Here is a 20,966-nt window from a genome sequence, read left to right as displayed (position 1 = left end):
TCTGTAGTTATAATATTATAAATTAATTAAAAATAATAAAATCTATAAAAACGATATTTATTATTATAAAAGCTTAATCTTTTAAAAATTATTATTAAATATGAAAAAAATTATTTTTTATAGGTAAATTAGCTTTTTATTCGATTAGAAAAATAATACTTTATTAATTAATTTTCTTAAGCACTCCGCATTAGAAAATTCAGAAAAAATAAAAAAAATATAAATATTGACTAAAATTATTATTATACATCTATAAATCAGCGTTTATAACTATTACTGATCACTAATGATTAACACATACTTATTATTGATGAAGCCGAAATTAAAAATTAGGGGTAAAAAAAATTTAAAATTCAGGAAAAAAATTAGAGCTCATTATTTTAGTGGTAAAATTTAAAATTTTAATTAAAATTATAATAAACTTTTGGGTAACTATTTTTACTATTGTTGGTCAGTAACTATTATTGTTTATTATTTATCACTACTGTAAGTCCATTGGCTGCCACTATAAATCAATGACTACTGAAATTTATTATATTTTCCCTTATATAAGCAAAAGTTTCCAAGAAAATAAACTTATAAAATTTTTATGACTATTTTTTACTTCCATTAACTAAAAATCTTAATATTTTTGAATATTACACAAAAGAAAAGTAATTTGAAAGATATTTCCAGAAAAAAAGTAAAATTATTTTCCAAAGTAAAATAAATTTAGTCGTCAGCAGTATAGCGTAACACGAGCGAGAACCGCCGGTTTAGTGCGGTTCAAAAGTCATCAAGCCGGACAGACGGTACAGCACCGAAGTTAAATACTAATATTTCTATTTCTTTCTTTTCTTTCCCTTTTTTTTTTTTGGTGGAATTTCTCAGCTGCCAAGCAGACAATTGCAGAATTCCACTCACTGCTAAAAATTTCCTCCGATTTGATCTAAAGCTCTTTCAAAGAAAAATTAAACGCGACAACTTTAGGAGCTAAACATGATCGGAGTGGGCAAGATCAAGCAGTACTCTAACGTCCTGGACAAACCGCTCAGCAAGGGGAAACAAGAGGTATCTATCTTCCTCTCTATTTCTCATATCTAATCCCCGTCGCTCCCTGTTTGGTTTCTGAGAAAATTTCCGGGAAAGATAAGAAGTTGACAGACATGAATTTTGTGATTTGCTTTCAAGAAATTACGGTCTCAGCTTTTCGTTTCTTAGGTCTGATATTCTAATTGTTTAGCGATCCATTTTCGCTTTTTGGTCTGCTGCATTTTCCAAATACCAAACAGAATTTCCAGATCTTTACCGCATTTTGGTCTTCTACTGTAATTAGGTTTCATAGCTACTCATATTTTTACTAGTTATGTATTTAATGCGAATAAGTGAGGTTTCAGATTTTTCTCTTTGGTCAGTTCTGGTATTATTTGGATTGCTTATTGATAAGTAATGCATTTTTTACTGCTTGAGGATAGTAATTTTCTACTTCATGCTAAGGATTGGGGAAATGAGAAAATTGAATTTTCAGTTAGGTTTTTGACAATTTGAGCCGGGAGCATCTAAAACATACATTAAACTGCACTTGATTCTTCATCTACTTGGTTGGAAAGAAATAAACTTTATGCAACTAAAGACCATATGAAAATGTTAGATCACAAGATAACTTTCTCATAAACTTGCTTCATGGTAATTGTGACTGAGTTTTTGTTCTTTAATTTGGACTTGGTAGTTGAAATTTTCTAATTGACTTATTGGTATTTACTTTTCGCAGGTCAGTTTGAGTGCATTTGCATTTTTGTTTTCGGAGCTTGTTCAGTACAACCAGACACAAGTTGACAACATTGCTGAATTAGAACGAAGGTAAGCTTTCATTTTTCATAACTTTAAAGTTTATTGACCATGCATCATTTGATTGCTCTATATCATTGTATTCACCTAGTCGATTAGAAATTGAGGGACAATAATTAAGTTGTCTCCAATTCCACCTGGGTCCATAAGTTCACAATGCTTATGAGTTATTTGTCACTGAGCAATGAGGTTGGGTAATATATATAGAAGTTTCATATTGATTCTTTGAAAAATAATTTTTTTAACCTGGCCGAACATATTTTACGGAATGTGGAGATAAAGAGATAGGACATGAAAGGGTAAAAAAGAGAAGGACATAACGAGATGTTCTTTGAAATTGATATACTTAGAACTTTTGATCCCAGGCTTGTGCAACCATACATGGTTTTCTATTTTATTTTTGATACTGGTGTCATCATTAACAACGCCTATGGGAATGGCAGGCTGGAGGATGCAGGCTATGCAGTTGGGGCTCGAGTTCTTGAACTTCTCTGCCACAGAGAAAAGGTATGCCATGTTGCTAGAGTTCTGCTCAGCAAACTACACCAGGCAAAAGCAACCAGTTTAACAACTAGCCAGGGTTCCAATTTCTGATGTTGGAACTGTTGGAATAATTATATTGGTTGGCTTTTTCTGTGAAATTAGCATAGATATGATATTTATTTGTATATGTGCTTTATGATCTGGTAGAGGTAGATTATATTAATGTTTATGGAACTCTTTTCACTTCATTCTTTTGGTTGCATTTGGCAATAAGATTTTATAAATTAATATAATCAAAAGCAATGGTATTTCTTTTATTCAATTTGGTAATTATATTCTTTTGACATTTTCACTCTGCAGCACAAATATTAGTATTATGTATCTATACCTCCAAGTAATCTTAACTCGAGGGCATGTTATTGGTTGGCTTCTTAATGTTCCTATTTAACTTGTGAGTTAGTTGCAAATAATGAAGGTTCTGAGTATAGAAATATCATATCTTATGTCCTGAAAACATGCTTAGCTCGTTGAAAATGAAAATAATTTTGGTCTTTTTTACTCCGTTGGACATTTGATGCCTTGGGTTTCTCAGTTTGTGCTAAGTGAATGCTCCAGGTTTCAGGTCGCCGTCAGAATGGTTGGAAAATTTTATGATGAATAGATTACTCTTCTGATGCCTCTTTCCCCAACAACTGCATTTCTTTGTGGGCTAATACTTTTCTATAATCATTGAATTGAAATCTTCCATGCCTTTTTTTTTTTTTTTTTTTTAAAAATACAGTAGCAAGATTGTGTTTAAGTTTTCTGGGATGTTCTTTTGAGAAGGAAGTTTCTTTTTCGATTTCATCAAATAAGCATGATACTTTATAGAGACGTATATACATCTTTGTGCCATCATCATGCTATTGGCATGATTTGGCTTTTTTGGCGAATAGACCAATTGGTTTCACTTTCATTAAAATTTATTATGAATTTTGGTTTGGTAGAAATGCTATATTCATTCTTATTTTGATGGTACAGGGAAACCGAAGGGAAACTCGGTTGTTGGGTATTTTGTCTTTTGTGCACAGCACCGTGTGGAAGGTGTTATTTGGAAAGGTAAGTTTATTTTCATCAGTTTCAATGACTTCTTTAACTGCCATTTGTCTGTATATAGAATTTTGTATCATGTGTACAAAGCCTTGTGGACAGAGTGAGGGTGTGGCTATGAATAGAGCAAAATGGAAACAAAGGATTCATATAGTTGATCCCAGCTACTTTGGATTAAGGCTTGGTTGTTATTATTGTATGTAAAAAGCCTTCTTGTTATCTTCCTCGGATGTGAACTCTGCTTGCAAACCCTTTTTCCTTCCTGATCAGGACTTTTTCCTGTTCTGTTACAAGTACTATGAAAATTTGCTAGTTTTGTCTAAGAAAATGTTACAAATGATGTACATATCTTGCTTTGCGAAAATGGATCTCTATTTACATGCATCTTGATCTGGTTACATATCGAATAATTTTAAGAAACTGTTTTTTAATCTGCATTTGCACTTGTGGAATGTTTACAGAAAACTTTCTAACTCTGTATGATAATGCAGATAACATATCCAATGGAAATATAAGATTGGGAACACTTTGAATGTTACATATAATAATCGTGCTTCTTCAGTTTTATTCAGTGAAACTTGACAACGTAAAGTTGAAGCCATTTATATGTATACTGAAAATAAAATGTGTGGGATGGATACAGGCTTGTGTAATATTGAGTTCGAGTGTGTAACCAGCTCTCTGTGTTATTACATTAGGTGGCTGATTCCCTCGAGAAAGGCACTGAACATGAAGATGAATACATGATCAGTGAGAAGGAGCTTCTCGTGAACAGGTGACAATTGTCTCTTTGCTCATTGTTCATAATAAGGTGCTGTCACAATTAGCTGGGTTTGTGGGTTTAGGTCATTGTACAGGTATCAGTTGCCCTCCCTTATTTTTTTATTTTTTTGTAGATTCATTTCCATTCCAAAGGACATGGGAACGTTTAATTGTGGAGCATTTGTTGCTGGAATAGTGAGGGTAGGTGCTACATTGAATTTGTAAATTTTGAGTGATCTTCTGGTCCATGAAAGGGCTGACGGGCGTTTTTCCTATTTCCTTTTGAAGGGTGTTTTGGATAGTGCAGGTTTTCCAGCAGTAGTAACAGCTCATTTTGTACCTATGGAGGGTCAGCAACGACCTCGCACAACCATTTTGATAAAATTTGCTGAAGAGGTAAATGTCGGCTTTCGTTATATCTGCTTTATCATGGATTTTTTTGGTTAAAGACATTTAGGATTTTTTGAAGTCAAGCTCTTTTATCTACGGTTGACCAAATGTATATTAATCCAGATAATGTGATGCTCCACTTTCATCCTCTTCTGCTAAAATCCTTATCACGTGAATCATCCCTAGAACATAGTGGTTCTCAATATTTTCTGTTTGCAACTTGTTATGATGGATACTAATGGATTAGAGTGGTCAGGTTTACTTATTTTGAAATGAAGGTATCTCTTGTAAAAGAGTGTCTATCACGCACCATTGCTGCACGAGTGTATATTAGGAATATGGTAGAATTTTGCTTGTTAGAGGATATCAAGCATGGTTGTCAGGTTCTCCTGAGGCTCTACCTGGTCTAAGGGTCCATAGTCCTTGTGTCCTCCTAACTAACCTTAAAAAATGTGTGGCTTGTTGGTGATTCATCTAATTTTTCTTAATCTTTTGTTTATGCACTTCAGCATTCAGATCTGCTATGTGCTTCAATGAATCTTATTTCTGCCAAGTTTTGAGTAAATTCATCTAAGTAATTCCAATAACTTGTAGCTTGAGAGATAATATGATGTGATAATCTAGCTTTTAGATAATTGCACCATATTTGTTAAATCATCATCAAGAGGTCGTGAATGCATTTTTTGGCAGTGAACATGTGCTTTCTTTCTCCTATTTGGACTGTAGCAAAGCCTATGCCTAGTCTGTCTGCTTGAGCCTTGCATCCACCACTCATGCATTTTAGATCTAAAAGAATCATGCCACTCACTCATATATTTCCGTTGTCCAATCCAGGATGACATAATACTTGCTTTGCATAATTTAAATTGGTTTCTGCACCTGTATTCTTCATTAAAATGCTTTCTGCTTGTTCTTATCAATTTTGTTTGACATGGGACATGGATACTTGCTGCCAGTTTAATGTTAACCTTGGTAATTGCAAAATTTTTCATTTTATTATGGTTGTTTTCCATCGTATATTTCTGAACCAGGTACTAAGAAGAGAAGCAAGATTAGGTTAACGCTTGTGCCCAAATACCCTGATGTAATTTTCCGGCAGCAAGAAAGCGAGGAATGGTGAACTTTTCATTTTACTAATCAAACTGATAAGAATTATCACTTGCCAATTCTATCACAGATACACATGGCTTCGTCGGATTCCTGTTTACTTTTTATGTATGCTATTCTTCAGGGCATGGTTATTTTATTGATCTAGCTAGTATTGCCACTGCAATTGATGTAAAGTATGTGTTATATTCGAAAAAAGAGAAAAAACCGAACTGAACTGTTTTTGTTTTGTGTGAATTGTACTTAAAAGAGGAACAATATTGGATCTTTCTCGTGCCTACCCATTCTTATTTGAGTTAATTACTCCTTCCTCATTTTATAAGGATCGATCTCATTCGCTTTATGGTTATAGTTAAATTAAAAAATTTCTTATTTGAGGCTGAATGATTAAAAAAATCCTAAGCCTCGACGTAGAAACAGGTTGTTTGGATCGTTTGGATGGGCTTAGGCCTTTGAATTTGGATGGATTGGATCCTGAGGAGTGAGGACAGGACTAGTTTTGTTAGTAGATTTTCCAATCAAAGTCGACGTGTCATGTGTAAGGGTTTACGCAGTTGGTTTCAACTGTCACTTCAATTGAATTCGAATGGCAATCATATGAAAGCCATAAAAAATTGTTGTGAAAAATAAAATAAAAAGTCGTATTAATCAATAAAATTAAACGAATTAATCAAAGATGTTTGAAGTTGAGGATTTGTTTTTGGTCATTTAGGCTTTCTGTATTACTTAATTCTTTTATTATTTGTTTTTCATTAAGGATACAAACTGAGAATAAGTAAATTTTTTTTTCAAAAAAATAAAGTCAAAAAGTGGTAAAAGATCCTATTGAAATTAAAGGAAAAGGATAAGAAAGTGAAGAGAAAAGAATAAAAGTGTAGACTAACAAAAACTTGTGTATGTTTATTTTCATATTATGAATTGTATTGTAGCCTTTCTATCAATGAGTATATTCTGTCAACTTACATATCACAGGCCAAACAAAACTCCGGCATAGTTATCCAGTGAGCCATTAAAGAATGTCCCTATCTATCAATGAGCATACTGTCAATTTTCACCAATGCCGTGCACCTTTCCGGCATGTTGCACCGGCAGTGAGCCACCAAAGTATTTCCCTATGAATGCCCAGAATGTACGACAAGTAAGCAAACTATCTGAACCGGCCTGATGAGCAGTACCAACCCTCTCCACATCAAGCGACGTTGCCAGATTTCCCAACCCACTATGAATGCTGCATATTTTTGCCAAATACTTAATATCATAAATCACCGGAAAATACTTCTTCATCAACTCTAAGAACTCTGCTCGGGATTCGGGTAGATTACTCTTGCCAGAAAGCAACTTACACAAATACGCAAAATCATATGCACCCTGAAATACAACCCATTTAAAACTAGGATTCGACATAACACCTGAAGTCATTAGCAAGCTACGGAATCTCTCAGCATCAACACCCAATTCAAGATTCCTTCCAAAATCGATTCCACTCTCAGTTAACAATTCAATAGACTCCTTACTATGCGGATCGTTATGAATGTCAAACTCGCGAAAAGTGAATTGCCATGAACAGATCTTTCCTGTTCCACAAGTGGCTAAGTTTCCGCTGACATCAGAAAATGTAAGTCCTAATTGAATCAATTTTAAGTGATCAACATTTTTCTTAAGTATCTGGTAACGCGCGTCAGGATCAAGATTATTGAGGTTTTGATTTCGACCGACAACCAGCCCAGGAAACTCAGTATCCATAGCTACATACTTCTGTTCATGATTATGATCGATTATGTTACTAATGAGTTTGAACTCCTCTTCAAGATTTTCATTCCATACTTCTCTGATAGTTATTGAATCACTCGACATTTTTGCAATGTGAAACACAAAAGGTAAGAGTAACAGACGAAGAAAAACCCAGCTCCACGACCAAGAACCTAAAATTTGCACGCAAGAATGAATAAAAACCCCAAATCAATACAAGAAACGAGAACCCAAATGAATAAAACCCTAACTGAAACAAATGGACAGAAATTAAAGGTGCAGGAGAAAGAAAGATCATACCTTTGGATGTGAAAGTGATTCTCTCGTGTTCTTGGAACAAGAAAGAAGATTATTTTAAGGGAAAAAGAATAATTTTCTAGAGCTTTCTTGGGATAAAGTAGCAAGGATTTTACTTGAATTAGTGGAGGGGCGGAGGTTCTTCTTATATAGAGAAGCAAATGAAGAAAAAACAGTTTCCAGATAACAGACTGTGAAATGTGAAACGGCCTACAGTGTAACAGACCAACAGCTATGACTATGCCAACCAGCAGTGAGGTTTTGAAGAGAAAAAAACTTGTAAAATTTTATTAAAAATAATAATTAAATTCTATTCTTTATCCTATATGGTATAATATAGCTATTTAAAATTAAAATTATTATTATTTTTCAATTAATAAAATTAAAATCTTTAAACATATTATATTTTTATCATATATATATATATGATATAATTTTTTTAATTTTTTAAATAGAATTTAGATTTAAATAGAAAATTAATATAATCAATTAAAATTAATTACATTACCAATAAAATTCAAATCTTAAAAATATTATATTCTTATCATATTTAATATATATCTTATATATTATATAATATAATTTTTTATACTGTCTAATACAATTTAAATTTAAATAAAAATTAAGTTAATACGACCAATTAAAATTAAATTACTTTTAACTTCAACCAATAAAATTTAAAGCTCTTATTAATATTTTTATTAATCCATAAATTTAGCAGGCATGTTTAAATTTTTGTTATATGTTAAATAATACTAATTTTTGAATTTTATAAATCAATACTTTTTTAATAATTTAAAATAGTATTAGAATATGTAAAACTCTCTTAATGATCATTTCTTAATATTTTCAAATAGCTGGAAAGTTTCGAGTTCGAATTTTTTGGACCATCAATTTAACAAGCCAAAAATGTTATCATGTTATAGCCGCAGAGTTATTTCAGTCTTTAGGCCTAACCAATCAATAGAAAAAAAAATCATTTCCTAATATTGCTTTCTCAACAATTTTAGTGATAGAAAAAAAAATCATTTCCTAATATTGCTTTCTCAACAATTTTAGTGATGGAAATATAAACGACTTAACCTACAAAAACACCTCGAAATTTGTGACTTGTTGCAAAAACACCCTAACCTAACCTTTGTTTCTCCTAACACCCCAATTTAAAAACTTTAAAATATTATTATCCTAAAATCAAATTTAGCTAGGATTTTAAATAAAATTACAATCAAAATGTATCCTACCAAACTAGCTTGGGTTAGTAATGGAAACTATCAAAACTCCCCGTTTTGATGCCACGAAAGACCAAGGATACGGCCTAGGTTTACCTACCAGCAGCTTCACCAGCAAATGGCAAATAACTAATAAGGAGTCTTACCCAAAATAGAACCCACCAATCCATACACAGAGCAGAAACAACTAAACAGAAACACTGCATTATGACCCCAAATCAACAGCTTCAACCTTAATCCGCTCTGATGCGGGTTGAAGATTCGGGCCTAAAGCAAAGGCAACAACAACAAGAGCACATCTAAAGTGACAGCTTGCATTGAATTGAACCTCACATACTGGCTAAAGCTCAGATTTCTAACAACACCCAAATAAAGAGCAAAGAAGGCGACAAAACTAGCATATGGCATTGACCTGTAAAGGTTTAAAAGAGGAATTAGGGGTTCAAAGAGGAGCCCCATTTGTGGGTATTGAGCGAAAAGGAATCGTCCATATTGAAGAGAGTTGAGGAAAGGAAGAGTGTAAAACGGGGAGTTTTGACAGTTTCGAGAAGCTTGGGTTAACCAAACTAGTTTGGTGAGACTTATTTTAATAGTATTTTATTTAAAATCCTGGCTAAGTGTGTTTTTGCAACAAATCCCAAATCTCCGATTTTTTTTGTAACTTAAGCGAATAGAAATAGCATATTGACAAGCAAAACTGCAATAAGAACTCAATAATCCTATTGAAAAGGAAAAGGAAGGGGAAGATAAAGAGAGGGAAGAGAAAAGTGTAAGAATAATGTAGACTAACAAAAACTTCTGTATTTTTTTGTTTTTATTTCATATTATGTAGCCTTTCTGTCGATGAGTATATTCTGTCAAGTTACAGCATCACAGGCCAAACAAAACTCCGGCATAGTTATCCGGTGAGCCAATAAAGAATGTCCCCATATATCAATGAGTATACTGTAAATTTTCAACATCAAATGCCAATCACAAATCCGGCAGAGTCCTCTGGCGGTGAGCCATTAAAGCGTTCCCTTATCAATGTGAAGAATGTACGACAAGTGAGCAAACTATCTGAACCGGCCTGATGAGAAGTACCAATCCTCTCCACCCTTAACGTCGCTGCCACCTTTTCCAACCCACCAGAAAGGCCCTGGCAGAATCTTATTAAATACTTAACATCATGAAGCACCGGAAAAAACATACTGATCAACTCATAGAACTCTTCTTTGGAATCGGGTAGGTTCTTGTTAGTAAGCAACTTAAGCAAATACCCAAAATCATATGCACCCTGAAATACAATCCAGTGAACACTATCATTTAACACAGCGCCCGAAGACATTAGCAACTCACCGAAAGCCTCAGCATGAACACCCATTTCACAATTCTTTTGAAAATCTATTCCACTTTCTTTTAACAACTTAATAGACTTCTCAACTTTGCAATGTAAATTGGGGTCAAACTCGCGAAAGTTGAATTGCCATACACAATATTTAGTACTATCTGTTTCACAAGTAGGTAAATTTCCTCTTTCATCAGAAAATGTAAGTCCTAATTGAATCAAACGACAAAGATTAACATTGTTCTGAACTATCATGTAATCGGAAGTAGTACTGTCGACGTTTTGATTTCTTTGCAACAAAAAACCAGGAAACTCAGTGTCCAAGGCTATATAAGGAAAATCTTCAACGATAGCTCGAATGCGTACAAACTCCTCTTCAAGATTATGTTCCCATACTTCTTTGATGGTAATTGAATCACTCGACATTTTTGCTATGTGAAACACAAAATATACGAGTAACAGCTGAAGAAAAACCCAGCTCCACGACCAAGAACTTAAATTTGCAGACAAGAATGAAGAAAAAACCCCAAATCAATACAAGTAACGAAAACCCAGATGAATTAAACCGTAAATTAAACAATTGACTGGAATTAAACACTGTAGGAGAAAGAAAGATCTTACCTTTGGATGTGAAAGTGATTCTCTGGGGTTCTTGGAACAAGAAAGCAGACCTTTTTTTTAAGGGAAAAAGAAGAATTTTCTAGAGCATTCTTGGGATAAAGAAGCAAGGGTTTTACTTGAATTAGTGGAGTGGTGGAGTTTCTTCTTATATAGAGAAGCAAATGAAGAAACAACAGTTTCCAGATAGCAGAACTGTGAAATGTGAAAAGGCCTGCATTGTAACAGCTATGACTATGAGACTTCTTCATGCTCATTCCAAAGTTCGGAGTACCATTTGTATAAATAAGAATCCCTTCGTTACATGATTTCTTCCTCGTATAGATGGATAAAGGATCGATAGGGTAATTACTTAGAAATACATTTTGTGCGACGATCTTTCTTATTTGATAAAAAAGGATTCCATGATTCTGAACCGATCTTGCCTGGGATACCAAATTCCAAGTTTGTCTATGAAAACCGGATTTAATTATATTAGCGTCTAGAATTGATTTCTTCTGTGTAAAACTAATCAATAGAGCCTCATTGATAAGTACTACAAGATCTCATATATTGGAACCCATACTTATGGACCAGCATCCATTAATATGAAGCATTTTCTTTTCCAAGTGAAATCTCTGGGTATTTGACAAAGTAAAAAAAGTGCTTTCATTATTGTGGAATAGGAAGTCTTCGTATCTTAATGTATGTATTTAATTTATTCAGAACTATTAGAGTGAGATCCACTTTTTGGGAAATACGAGTCGAATTACTTATCCGTCGGTCTATTAGTGAACTATTTCTCCAGGGATTGTGAGATATGTTATACTAAAAATATTCACAGCAGTGAGATTTTGAAAAGAAAAAGGCCTGGAAATATGCTACAGTTCTTTGTATATACAACCACAAAAATGTTAATTCTTTTTAAATTATAATATTTAACAAAAATTTATTCTTGAATTTTTTTTTTTTTTTTTTAAATTGTAAGGCTTAGAAATCTGCGACAGTTTTCATCGTTAAGAGGGCATTGAAGGAATTCTTCAAATTCATGAGATATTTTGCTGCTGCCTATGGCTTCTGAAAGATCTTTTATTGCAACAATAAGCGGTACCTGCAGCCGTTTTAGTTAATCCATTCTTTTTGCACTTTCTTTCTTTCTCGCTCGATTGAAATAATAGTTTGAAGATGATGAATGAATGGAGATATATATATTAATATTAGCAACAAGTTTTTTTCTTGATCTAAGTCTTTTCGTAAACAAGTCAAGTATTTTCCAAATCCTAATAACATATAATTAAGAGACCAAACATTTTGATAATGACATTTCCAAAATTGAGTTATGGCTCTGTCTATGGATAAAATAAATGAAAGATACATATTTTTTGAAATGAGAGTGTTTTTTACCATTAATTTATCATTATTTTTATGTAGGTGGAGCTATAATCTGAATTTAAATAAAATTTATCGTTATTTTTTATTTTACCTGTAAAATCAAGGCAAGCAATGTGCAAGTAACCTAGTTAGAGATGTGTAAAATGTGAAAGTTCATGATAAATTAAAGAATTCGCTAGCTTCAGGTAGAGTTAATGGTTCTTATAGATGCATCAAGTGCAGCTTTTCGATACCTATCATCTTCCATCTTCTTAAGGACGTTCCTTAGAACTTTAAAGTCCAATAACCTAGTCAACGCTGATGTCATCTAAGTGTCCTTTTCTCTGATTAACTAATATAGAAATTTTTCTTTTCACCTTTGCCGTGAGCTTTCATAGCTCAGTTGGTTAGAGCACCCGTTTAGTAAGCGGGAGGTCTTGAGTTCGACTCTCAATGAAAGCATTTATTTTTTCTCTTCATAAATTATTGCACACGCCATACCTAAAAAAGGCAAATAGTTACTGGATTATTTGGAATTTTGGTTTTTTTTTCTTAAAATTCTATAATATAATCATAAAATACAACAATACTAATATAATGATTCTGAAGTTATATATATATAAAAAAAAATATTTAACCTCCATGCCACACAGTTCTAACTAATCATGAGAAAACTATAATAACAAAAGCCAAACAAGTGAAAGCTATTACAATAAAACTGGAGAAGGATGAGGATCCACAAACTATAAATAAATTAATACATTCAATTAGTGTATACCGAATTTAATTTAACTAATGTTCTGAAGGGAAGAAGAAAGGATATTACTAAATACAGAATACATAAGCATCATGCATGAAAGAAGTTACGTGATCGAAGGGGATTACGGGTTCAGGCGGCAGCGGATACATTTAGTCCCTAGCAACGCCATTCAAGCATGAAGAAAAAACGATGAAGAAAAAAGCTACCAACATTTAAAGGTTATCCAGCAAGTTATATATGTGATCCAACAGGATTACGGGTTGAATTCCCACTGAAAATAACTTGGACCGAAGAGACAGAATATTGGCTCATCTGATTAAAAAAGGCGGAACAGGACCAGAAGAGTGAGATTTTGGACAACATCCAAGAAATATGGGAGCGGTTTAAGCGCGAGCTAGGCCGGAGTATGCACGCGAAAGTTTCCTCAATTAAAAACGATGGAAATAAAGGAAAGCCAACTAAATTTGTAATCTGAAGGTTAAACCTGCAGATTGTGAAATGAGGCTAATGTTTATAACCCAAGTTCAAAAATTAACTTCAGTAAGTGCAGTTTAGGCATATACATTACATCAAAACATAATTGACAACAAATTGGACATATTTTTATAGTCTCACATTTTTCAGGTTCAGAGCATACATTTTTATTTTTTATCTTTTCTCTTCTCTAATGTAAGTAACTGACGACAATAAATCATCTATAGCAATAGAAAAAACATATGAAGAAACACAATCAAAATAAGCAGAAATAGGCCATTAAGAGACAGAAAAAATCATGTAATATTCCGTCATGCAAAGCACAATTACTAAGGAAAATGGTTGAACTGTAAATTACAGCTTACAAAGTAAATCAAAAGCATCACAAATGGACACATTATGTCTTCACAGACCTTCACAATCAGTTCCTACCAAGTGGGAGTGACCTACAAGTAAAAGTCTCCTTAAAATCAGACTTTTTTGAAGAAGTAAATATTGATGCATAGACAGCTTTGTTCGCATTAGCTGGTGCCATATCTGCTGCCTTAAACCGCTTCGCTGCCGCACCATTACTTACTCCTTTCACATTCTCAAGCTTCCCATTTCCTTCCGCTCTACCAACAACCTTCTCTACATCCTTAGCATCAACGATCCCATGCTTTTTTCCACTTAATCTAGGCAAATCCAAACCCACATTCTCTTCTCCATTAACACCCAACACCTCTTCTCCATTCTTCACCTTCTTTGTCTTCTTATCCTTCACCTTTAATCTCCCCTCCTCCATTCTCTCCCTCAAAACCGCCACCTCCTCTTCATTCCCATTTATCACAATCTTATCAGATTCCTCATATTCCTTGTAACAGACCAGACAAGCTGATGACTTTACCTCTTTCAAAGCCTTAGCACTCAAAACATGGCCACAATTCTTCAAAGCAAAAAACCTGTATTTTCCATTAAACTCCAGCCCTGTTATGGGACAATGGAACCTAGCATCACTCAATTGCCCGCCAGGAATTGGTTCCAGCTTGATGTTTATCATATCCTTTAAACCCCTTATGTATCCAAACTCCTTAGGCAACTTTTTCCCTATCAAAGCCTCTACTAACGCTTCCTTGTTGAAAACATTACCCAGTTTATCAATAACGCAAGGCTGAGTCAACGGCTCATTCGAGAGAGCGCAATTGAGCCATTTAGATAGTCTCTGCTCATTCGGATCCACCTTATCAGGCTTTTTAACAGCGTACATGTTGAGATAGCAATCGCGGGACTCAGCACCCGTAGCGCCGCCATCACCACCACCTCCAGGGAGGCGGGACTGCAGGACGAGGGTAGAAAGAGAGGAAATTTGGGGATTTGGAATAGGAGAAGAGTCATGAAGGAGTTTTCCATTGAGAGTGAAATAGAAAGAGGACAGGTTTCGATTATTGGGAAAAAGAGAGAGCTTGAGGCTATGGAGGGTTGTGACTTGGGAATGATCTAGGGTTAGGGTTTGTACTTGAGAGTTTGGGAATTGAAGAAAGATTTGTTGTGGTTTTTGCTTCATTTTCGAAGACGTCTCCTCAGGGTTTGTCAGATTTAAAGCTTCGACAGGGAAAATTGCAGAATTTAGGACTTGCAGAGAGATTTGAATAGAATAGATTTTTAAGGTTTGAGATAGCTGGAGTCACCGACTTCGTTAACGAGAAACACAACCGGACAGGATACTGTCATTTTATGTTATTTAATTTATAATAAAATTAAAATTGATACTATTTATTTAAGCGGTGGATTATGGACCGTGGATTCGAGCTGGATATTGGGCTTTGAGGCCCAGAATATAGCCCAATCTCAACTACAATATAACTTTTTATTGTCAACTTGATGCTATATCGGCCTACTCGGCAAAAGCATAACTTACAACTACATAATAAATTAGATTGAGATTTAAATACGTCAAAGTTGGAGTCAAAAGTTAAAAATTGGGGCTCTTGATAAAAAAATAAATAAATATGGGAATATAAAATTGAAGTCAAGTCCTGATTCTAAGAATTGAATTCTAATCAATGAAGTGGAAAGTAAACTTTACAGTTTAATTAACGGTTGAATTTTAAACTTATAATTATTTAAAATTCAATATTAATATAGTTTTTTTTGTCATTTTCTTCTTTTATAAATTCTTTCATCAAACCAAATTAATATATATATATATATATACTAAATATTGTAAACTTACAGATTGAGTGGCAGACGATATCTTTACTTGAAAAGAACAAGCGCTCATCAGAACAATCAAATCAATTAAGTATTAAACTGTTGAGTTACAATTATTTAACCGAGAGAAGTGTTATCAAGTAGTAGGATACAAATAAGTGTATCATGCGTGATATATAAGCAAAAACGAATCACGTGAGTTTGTACTGATTCACTTTCGAGTTGTTGAGCGACGATTGCTTCGTCTATTAAAAAAAAGGATACATGGAGTTTGTCTTATTATAAAGGGAATACTCTCTTCTTTAATATGCACCGATATATTATTATCCTATTCCTAAAAAAGTGATCGGGATATATATATATATATATATATTTCAGATAAAAATATATATAATTAATGTTAAATTTGTAATATTGTCACCTAATTAATGTTATAAAGGAAAAAAAAAATTGTCTAAAGAGACAGAGTATAGGAAGGAGTATAGCAGTAATCAAAATCCATATTTACCATGCTATTTTTGACGAGACAAAAATAACTTGAAAGCGTAAGATTAGGCTGAAATGGAATATGCCAATCTCTCTCTTTCTGTATCTACCCATTCTTGTAGAAAGCTGGTGTGGTTATTATGGTTGAGGAGTGGACCATGAAATGAAAGCTATCTCTCAACTTTCTAACTTTGGTGGGGTATTGGATTTTATGAGGTGTCCTTAAATGCCACTAATCTTGTGGCTCATTCCCCCTAAATTGGAAAGATGCTGGATAGATAGATAGATACAAGAAACTGCTACCTCCATCTGCCTTTCTTTAACATAATTTTGTGGCTGTCCATCGTTCTTTCAACTCTTGCTTCAATTCAATCTTTACGGCTGACGGAGCTAAGAATTTTCAAGAGTTAAAGAGGGATGAAATGGAAAAAAAGTTACTATTTTGAAAGATAAAATAAAAAAATTCAAAATTTTATGTGATAATTCTTTAAAAAAAAAAAAAGTTAAGGAGAGTGGGGCCACCTCTAGCTCGGTCAGTAATTTTTACGCTCCGTTTGATATAAATGAATTAAAAATATAAAATTCATTTATAAATGAATTTTATATATAATTTATTTGTAAATTTAATTTTTAGTTATATACACATATTCATAAAATTGAGTTCATAAAATTAAATTATTTATTCTTTTCATATAAATACAAAAATTTATATTTATAAATCAGCAATTCATTTATTTCAAACATCAGGTTATGAAAAGAAAAAAGGTGTAAGCAATTCATCAACCACAATGCTATTATTGCTAGACTTCGTTTTCATGTTCGAACTTTCAACAAACCTCTATTTATGCTTCAGAATTTCAGCTACTACTCTTTCTACTCTCGTACGACAGATCATTTAATAAATTTTGTATTTATTGTTAATTTTCTATCATTTTTATATTGAACTTATTTAAACAATTATATAAATTGTAAATTAGAAATTGTGAAAAAAAAAATTTAATGATTTTGATGAACTAATTACTTCCTTAAACAAAATAAATATCTTTAAATATTAATTTTACTCGTCCAATGAAATAATAAAATCTACAATTAATAATCTACAATATATATATATATATATATATATACATGAGAAGCCCATAAAGAAAGGATGATCTGATATAAGCCAGGCAAGTGAATGGACATATCTACTGTTACTGGAAGTTCCAATACTTTATGAACATCAGTAAGGTGTGGGTTAGACGTGCATGGCAATGTTGTGGGGTCCCTCCGACATGTGGGACCTATACACATTTGAAAAGAAAAAAAATATATAAAACACGTTTTTTGTTTTGGTGGCAGTTAAAGAGAGACTGCAGAACAAATAAGAAAGAAAAAAAAAAGTACGTTCATTTTGTTATTCAAAGGACGGTGCCAAAGAAAGAAAGAAAAAAGAGGAAAAGTGGATGCGTGATTAACGCGTCCACTGCGTCCCCTTCTCCTATAAAAAGGAGAAGGTTTTCCTTCGTTAATGGGTACAAAAACAAAAGTATAGAAATACATAGAGTGTATAGAAAATTTTAGAAAAAGGTTCCTAAAATTGGGAAAGAGAGAAAATAGTGAGGATTGAAATTTTGGGGTGTTTTTTTTTGTTAAACACTTAGAGTACCACTATTTTTGTAATCTTTTTTGTACCTACTATTTTTAGTAGAAGAATTATTCGGAGTTTTTGTCCCGTGAACTTAGCCCATAACAGTTGAAGGGTGAACCACGTAAATCTCGGTGTTCTTATTTTTCATCTGGCATTTACGGTAATTATTTAATTTTTACAGTGATTATTATTTCTGGTGGATTCGATCGTCAATATCCAATACGAAATTATTGGAGGTATATGTGGTAATAGTAATTTTATTTTAATTTTGCCATCGGTATTTTTTCGTGGACCCCACTCGGGATCAGTTATAATCCTAACAACTGGTATCGGAGCCTTTGGTCGGTAAATTCTGTCAAAGTTACTATTCACGTGAATAGTGAATTTCGTGAATAGTGAAATTTTGTCAGATTCAGAATTCAGCATGGCTAACGACAGGGCAATGATCAAATTGATGGATTCGAACTATTCAATGTGGAAATCCAGAATGGAGGACTACCTCAATTGCAAAAATCTGTATGATCCAATTGAAGGTGACAGTGCAAAGCCGGAAGAAATGAAAGAAAGGCAGTGGGAGAAATTAAAAAAGCAGACATTGGGTACAATACGCCAATGGATAGATGCTAGCCTGTACAACCATGTGAGAAATGAAAAAGATCCCCAAGTTCTCTGGAAGAAATTACAGAATATGTACGAGGCTACGAATGCTCAAGGAAAAGTCTTCATGATGCGTAAAGTCATGAACTTGAAGCTGTCAGAGGGACGATCAATTACACAACACCTGAACGATTTTGAAGGACTCATAACTGAGTTAGCAGTTAGCGGTATGTCCTTAGAAGACGAGATGCAAGCATGCCTACTGTTGGGATCTCTACCGGATAGCTGGGATACTCTTGTGGTATCATTGAGTAACTCAGCTCCAAATGGTGTGGTAACGATATCTATGGTAAAGAATAGACTACTTAATGAAGAACTACGAAGAAGAGATGTTGCCAGTACCAGTTCACAAGCCCTTGTTACAGAGAATAGGGGCCAGAGCAAGAGTAGAGGTCCAAGGCATGTAAAGTCAGGTGGTAGATCCAAGTCCAGAGAGATGAGAAAATGTTACCATTGCTAAGGAGGGTCATCTCAAAAGAAATTGTCGTTTACTTAAACAGGATAATGCAGACCGAAGACAGGAGAATAACATGAATACATTTGCTACAGTCTCAAGAGAAGATGGTGAGGTGACTTTAGTCACTCATGATGCAGATTGTTGTCATGTTGGAGATGCAGATACCGAGTGGATAGTAGACTTCGGTGCTTCATATCACTGTGTTCTAAAAAGGGAATACTTTTCCACTTATAAAGCAGGAGACTTTGGCACCATTAAAATGAAATAATAGTGTCTCGCAAGTGGTGAAATCGATGATATATGCATAAAGACAAGTGTCGGGTGCACATTAACACTTAAAAATGTGAGACACATTCCCGATCTTCGGTTGAACCTGTTGTCTGTGAGTGTACTGGACAAGGAATGTTATCACCATCATACAGGTGGCGGTAATTGGAAACTCACCAAAGGGTCTTTGGTGATGGTGAGAGGAAAATTATGTTGCTCACTATATAAGACGCACGCAATAATATGTGCGGGTCAACTAAATACAGTTGCAGATGATGCTTCACCAAATTTGTGGCATAGGCGGCTGGCGCACGTTAGTGAGAAAGGGTTGAACATGTTGGCTAAGAAGTCCCTCATACCATTAGCCAAAGGTAAAATAAACCCTTGTGATTATTGTTTATTTGGGAAGCAACATCGAGTCTCATTTTTGAAAAGCTCTAGAAAGAGAGACAACAAGTTGGAGTTGGTACACTCTGACGTATGTGGTCCTATGGAAGTAGAATCACTTGGAGAAAGTAGATATTTTCTTACCTTCATTGATGATTTCTCGCAAAAAACATGGATTTATTTGTGGGATCCCTCCGACATGTGGGACCCACACACATTTGAAAAGAAAAAAAATATATAAAACACGTTTTTTGTTTTGGTGGCAGTCAAAGAGAGACTGCCGATCAAATAAGAAAGAAAGAAAAAAAAGCACGTTCATTTTGTTATTCAAAGGACGGTGCCAAAGAAAGAAAGAAAAAAAGGAAAAGTGGACGCGTGATTAATGCGTCCACTGCATCCCTGTAACACCCCTTCCCGGTCCACCCGTAAACCCGAATGAACCGAGTCGAGATGTTACAAAACTGGTTGACTGTATGGTCTGATATGCTGAAAACATACTGTATATTGAATATAATAACATGCTGGTACTGTTTCCAAAAATAATGTAATTTACAAAACATGATACAAGTTTACAAAATGAAATGGGCCCAACTGTGTGCCCTGTACATGCCATAAAAAGAAAAACAAAATGAGTTTCTACCCTGAAGACCGAGTCTTCTACAGATGAACTGCAGCAGTTGTACGCGGACTCTCTATGGACCAGTCTCAAAACCTGCGAGTTAAACAGGTAACTCGCTGAGCAAATAATGCTCAGTGGATATCTCAACAAATAAAGAAACAATTAAACACATACATATATAGAAAGAACCATGGAAATATATATGGCACATATAGGCTCACACATTATGATACTTTCATGATATCTTGATTGTCTTTTGTACTGTTTATAATCCTGTATAATTCATGAAATGTTATGTCAAGATATCTGAATGGCTCCATAAGGTTATAGTGAAACCGAAGTGATAAGATAAACTGTATGAAACTGGGTGAAACTGTATGCTATAGGCCCCGAACCGGATTCGCCTATGCCAATATTGTCCGTTTTGGTGCCCCTAACCGGATTCGCACCGCACGGTTTAATCATATCCACTCAACGGCCTGTAGCCGGAGTTCCAAACTGTATGGGGCGCAGATCTGCTATTCTATGTCGCGACATAGCCTTATCTACATGGTTTCTACCCAACCTCAATGGAGCTTCATATTAGCATATCAACAATGTAACACAATAGCACATAAATGGTTTTGCAACTTCATAGTTCATCCTATTGATTTGATTTCACACCATCTAAATGCTTACATGTTGTTTGAATCCATGTTCTTATGTTGTATTTTTGTTGTAAAATGATTGGATGCATGCATGTTGAGCAAAGGAATGTAATTGTATAGAAAAAGAAGTCCAAAATGCATGAAAACACAAGTCGCGAGCGCGC

The 20,966-nt window shown here is 34.1% G+C and overlaps 4 protein-coding genes and 1 non-coding gene across 5 annotated transcripts; 2 read left to right on the top strand and 3 right to left on the bottom strand.

Annotated features, from left to right (window-relative positions):
- Positions 1-845: 845 nt before the first annotated feature.
- Positions 846-5,925, top strand: LOC105633492 (Transport protein particle (TRAPP) component). Its single transcript, XM_012216086.4, has 8 exons — positions 846-1,050; positions 1,751-1,839; positions 2,271-2,334; positions 3,331-3,408; positions 4,098-4,174; positions 4,296-4,362; positions 4,450-4,557; positions 5,583-5,925. The coding sequence occupies exons 1-8, from the start codon at positions 979-981 to the stop codon at positions 5,610-5,612; spliced, it is 585 nt and encodes a 194-aa protein (XP_012071476.1). The 5' UTR covers positions 846-978; the 3' UTR covers positions 5,613-5,925.
- A 613-nt stretch (positions 5,926-6,538) lies between these two features.
- LOC105633493 (putative CCR4-associated factor 1 homolog 6) lies at positions 6,539-7,915 on the bottom strand. The gene is made up of 2 exons (XM_012216087.4): positions 7,708-7,915; positions 6,539-7,580 (listed from the first exon to the last, which is right to left on the bottom strand). The coding sequence occupies exon 2, from the start codon at positions 7,510-7,512 to the stop codon at positions 6,703-6,705; it is 810 nt and encodes a 269-aa protein (XP_012071477.1). The 5' UTR covers positions 7,513-7,580; positions 7,708-7,915; the 3' UTR covers positions 6,539-6,702.
- A 1,637-nt stretch (positions 7,916-9,552) lies between these two features.
- LOC105633494 (putative CCR4-associated factor 1 homolog 7) lies at positions 9,553-11,185 on the bottom strand. Its single transcript, XM_089725097.1, has one exon. The coding sequence runs from the start codon at positions 10,684-10,686 to the stop codon at positions 9,895-9,897; it is 792 nt and encodes a 263-aa protein (XP_089581223.1). The 5' UTR covers positions 10,687-11,185; the 3' UTR covers positions 9,553-9,894.
- Positions 11,186-12,616: 1,431 nt separating this feature from the next.
- On the top strand, positions 12,617-12,690 carry TRNAT-AGU (transfer RNA threonine (anticodon AGU)). The gene has a single exon. It is a non-coding gene; the product is annotated as a tRNA-Thr (tRNA).
- A 1,034-nt stretch (positions 12,691-13,724) lies between these two features.
- Positions 13,725-15,181, bottom strand: LOC105633495 (RTF2 RING-finger protein). The gene has a single exon (XM_012216090.3). It carries the CDS (start codon positions 15,003-15,005, stop codon positions 13,884-13,886), a length of 1,122 nt encoding a protein of 373 aa, XP_012071480.1. The 5' UTR covers positions 15,006-15,181; the 3' UTR covers positions 13,725-13,883.
- Between the last annotated feature and the right edge of the window lie 5,785 nt (positions 15,182-20,966).

This window comes from Jatropha curcas, chromosome 8 (genome assembly GCF_041381405.1).
Source record: "Jatropha curcas cultivar XTBG-Jc1 chromosome 8, XTBG_Jcur_1.0, whole genome shotgun sequence".
Taxonomy (NCBI): domain Eukaryota; kingdom Viridiplantae; phylum Streptophyta; class Magnoliopsida; order Malpighiales; family Euphorbiaceae; genus Jatropha; species Jatropha curcas.
Note: the sequence above shows the minus strand (reverse complement) of the source record. Positions and strands in the feature narration are given on the sequence as shown.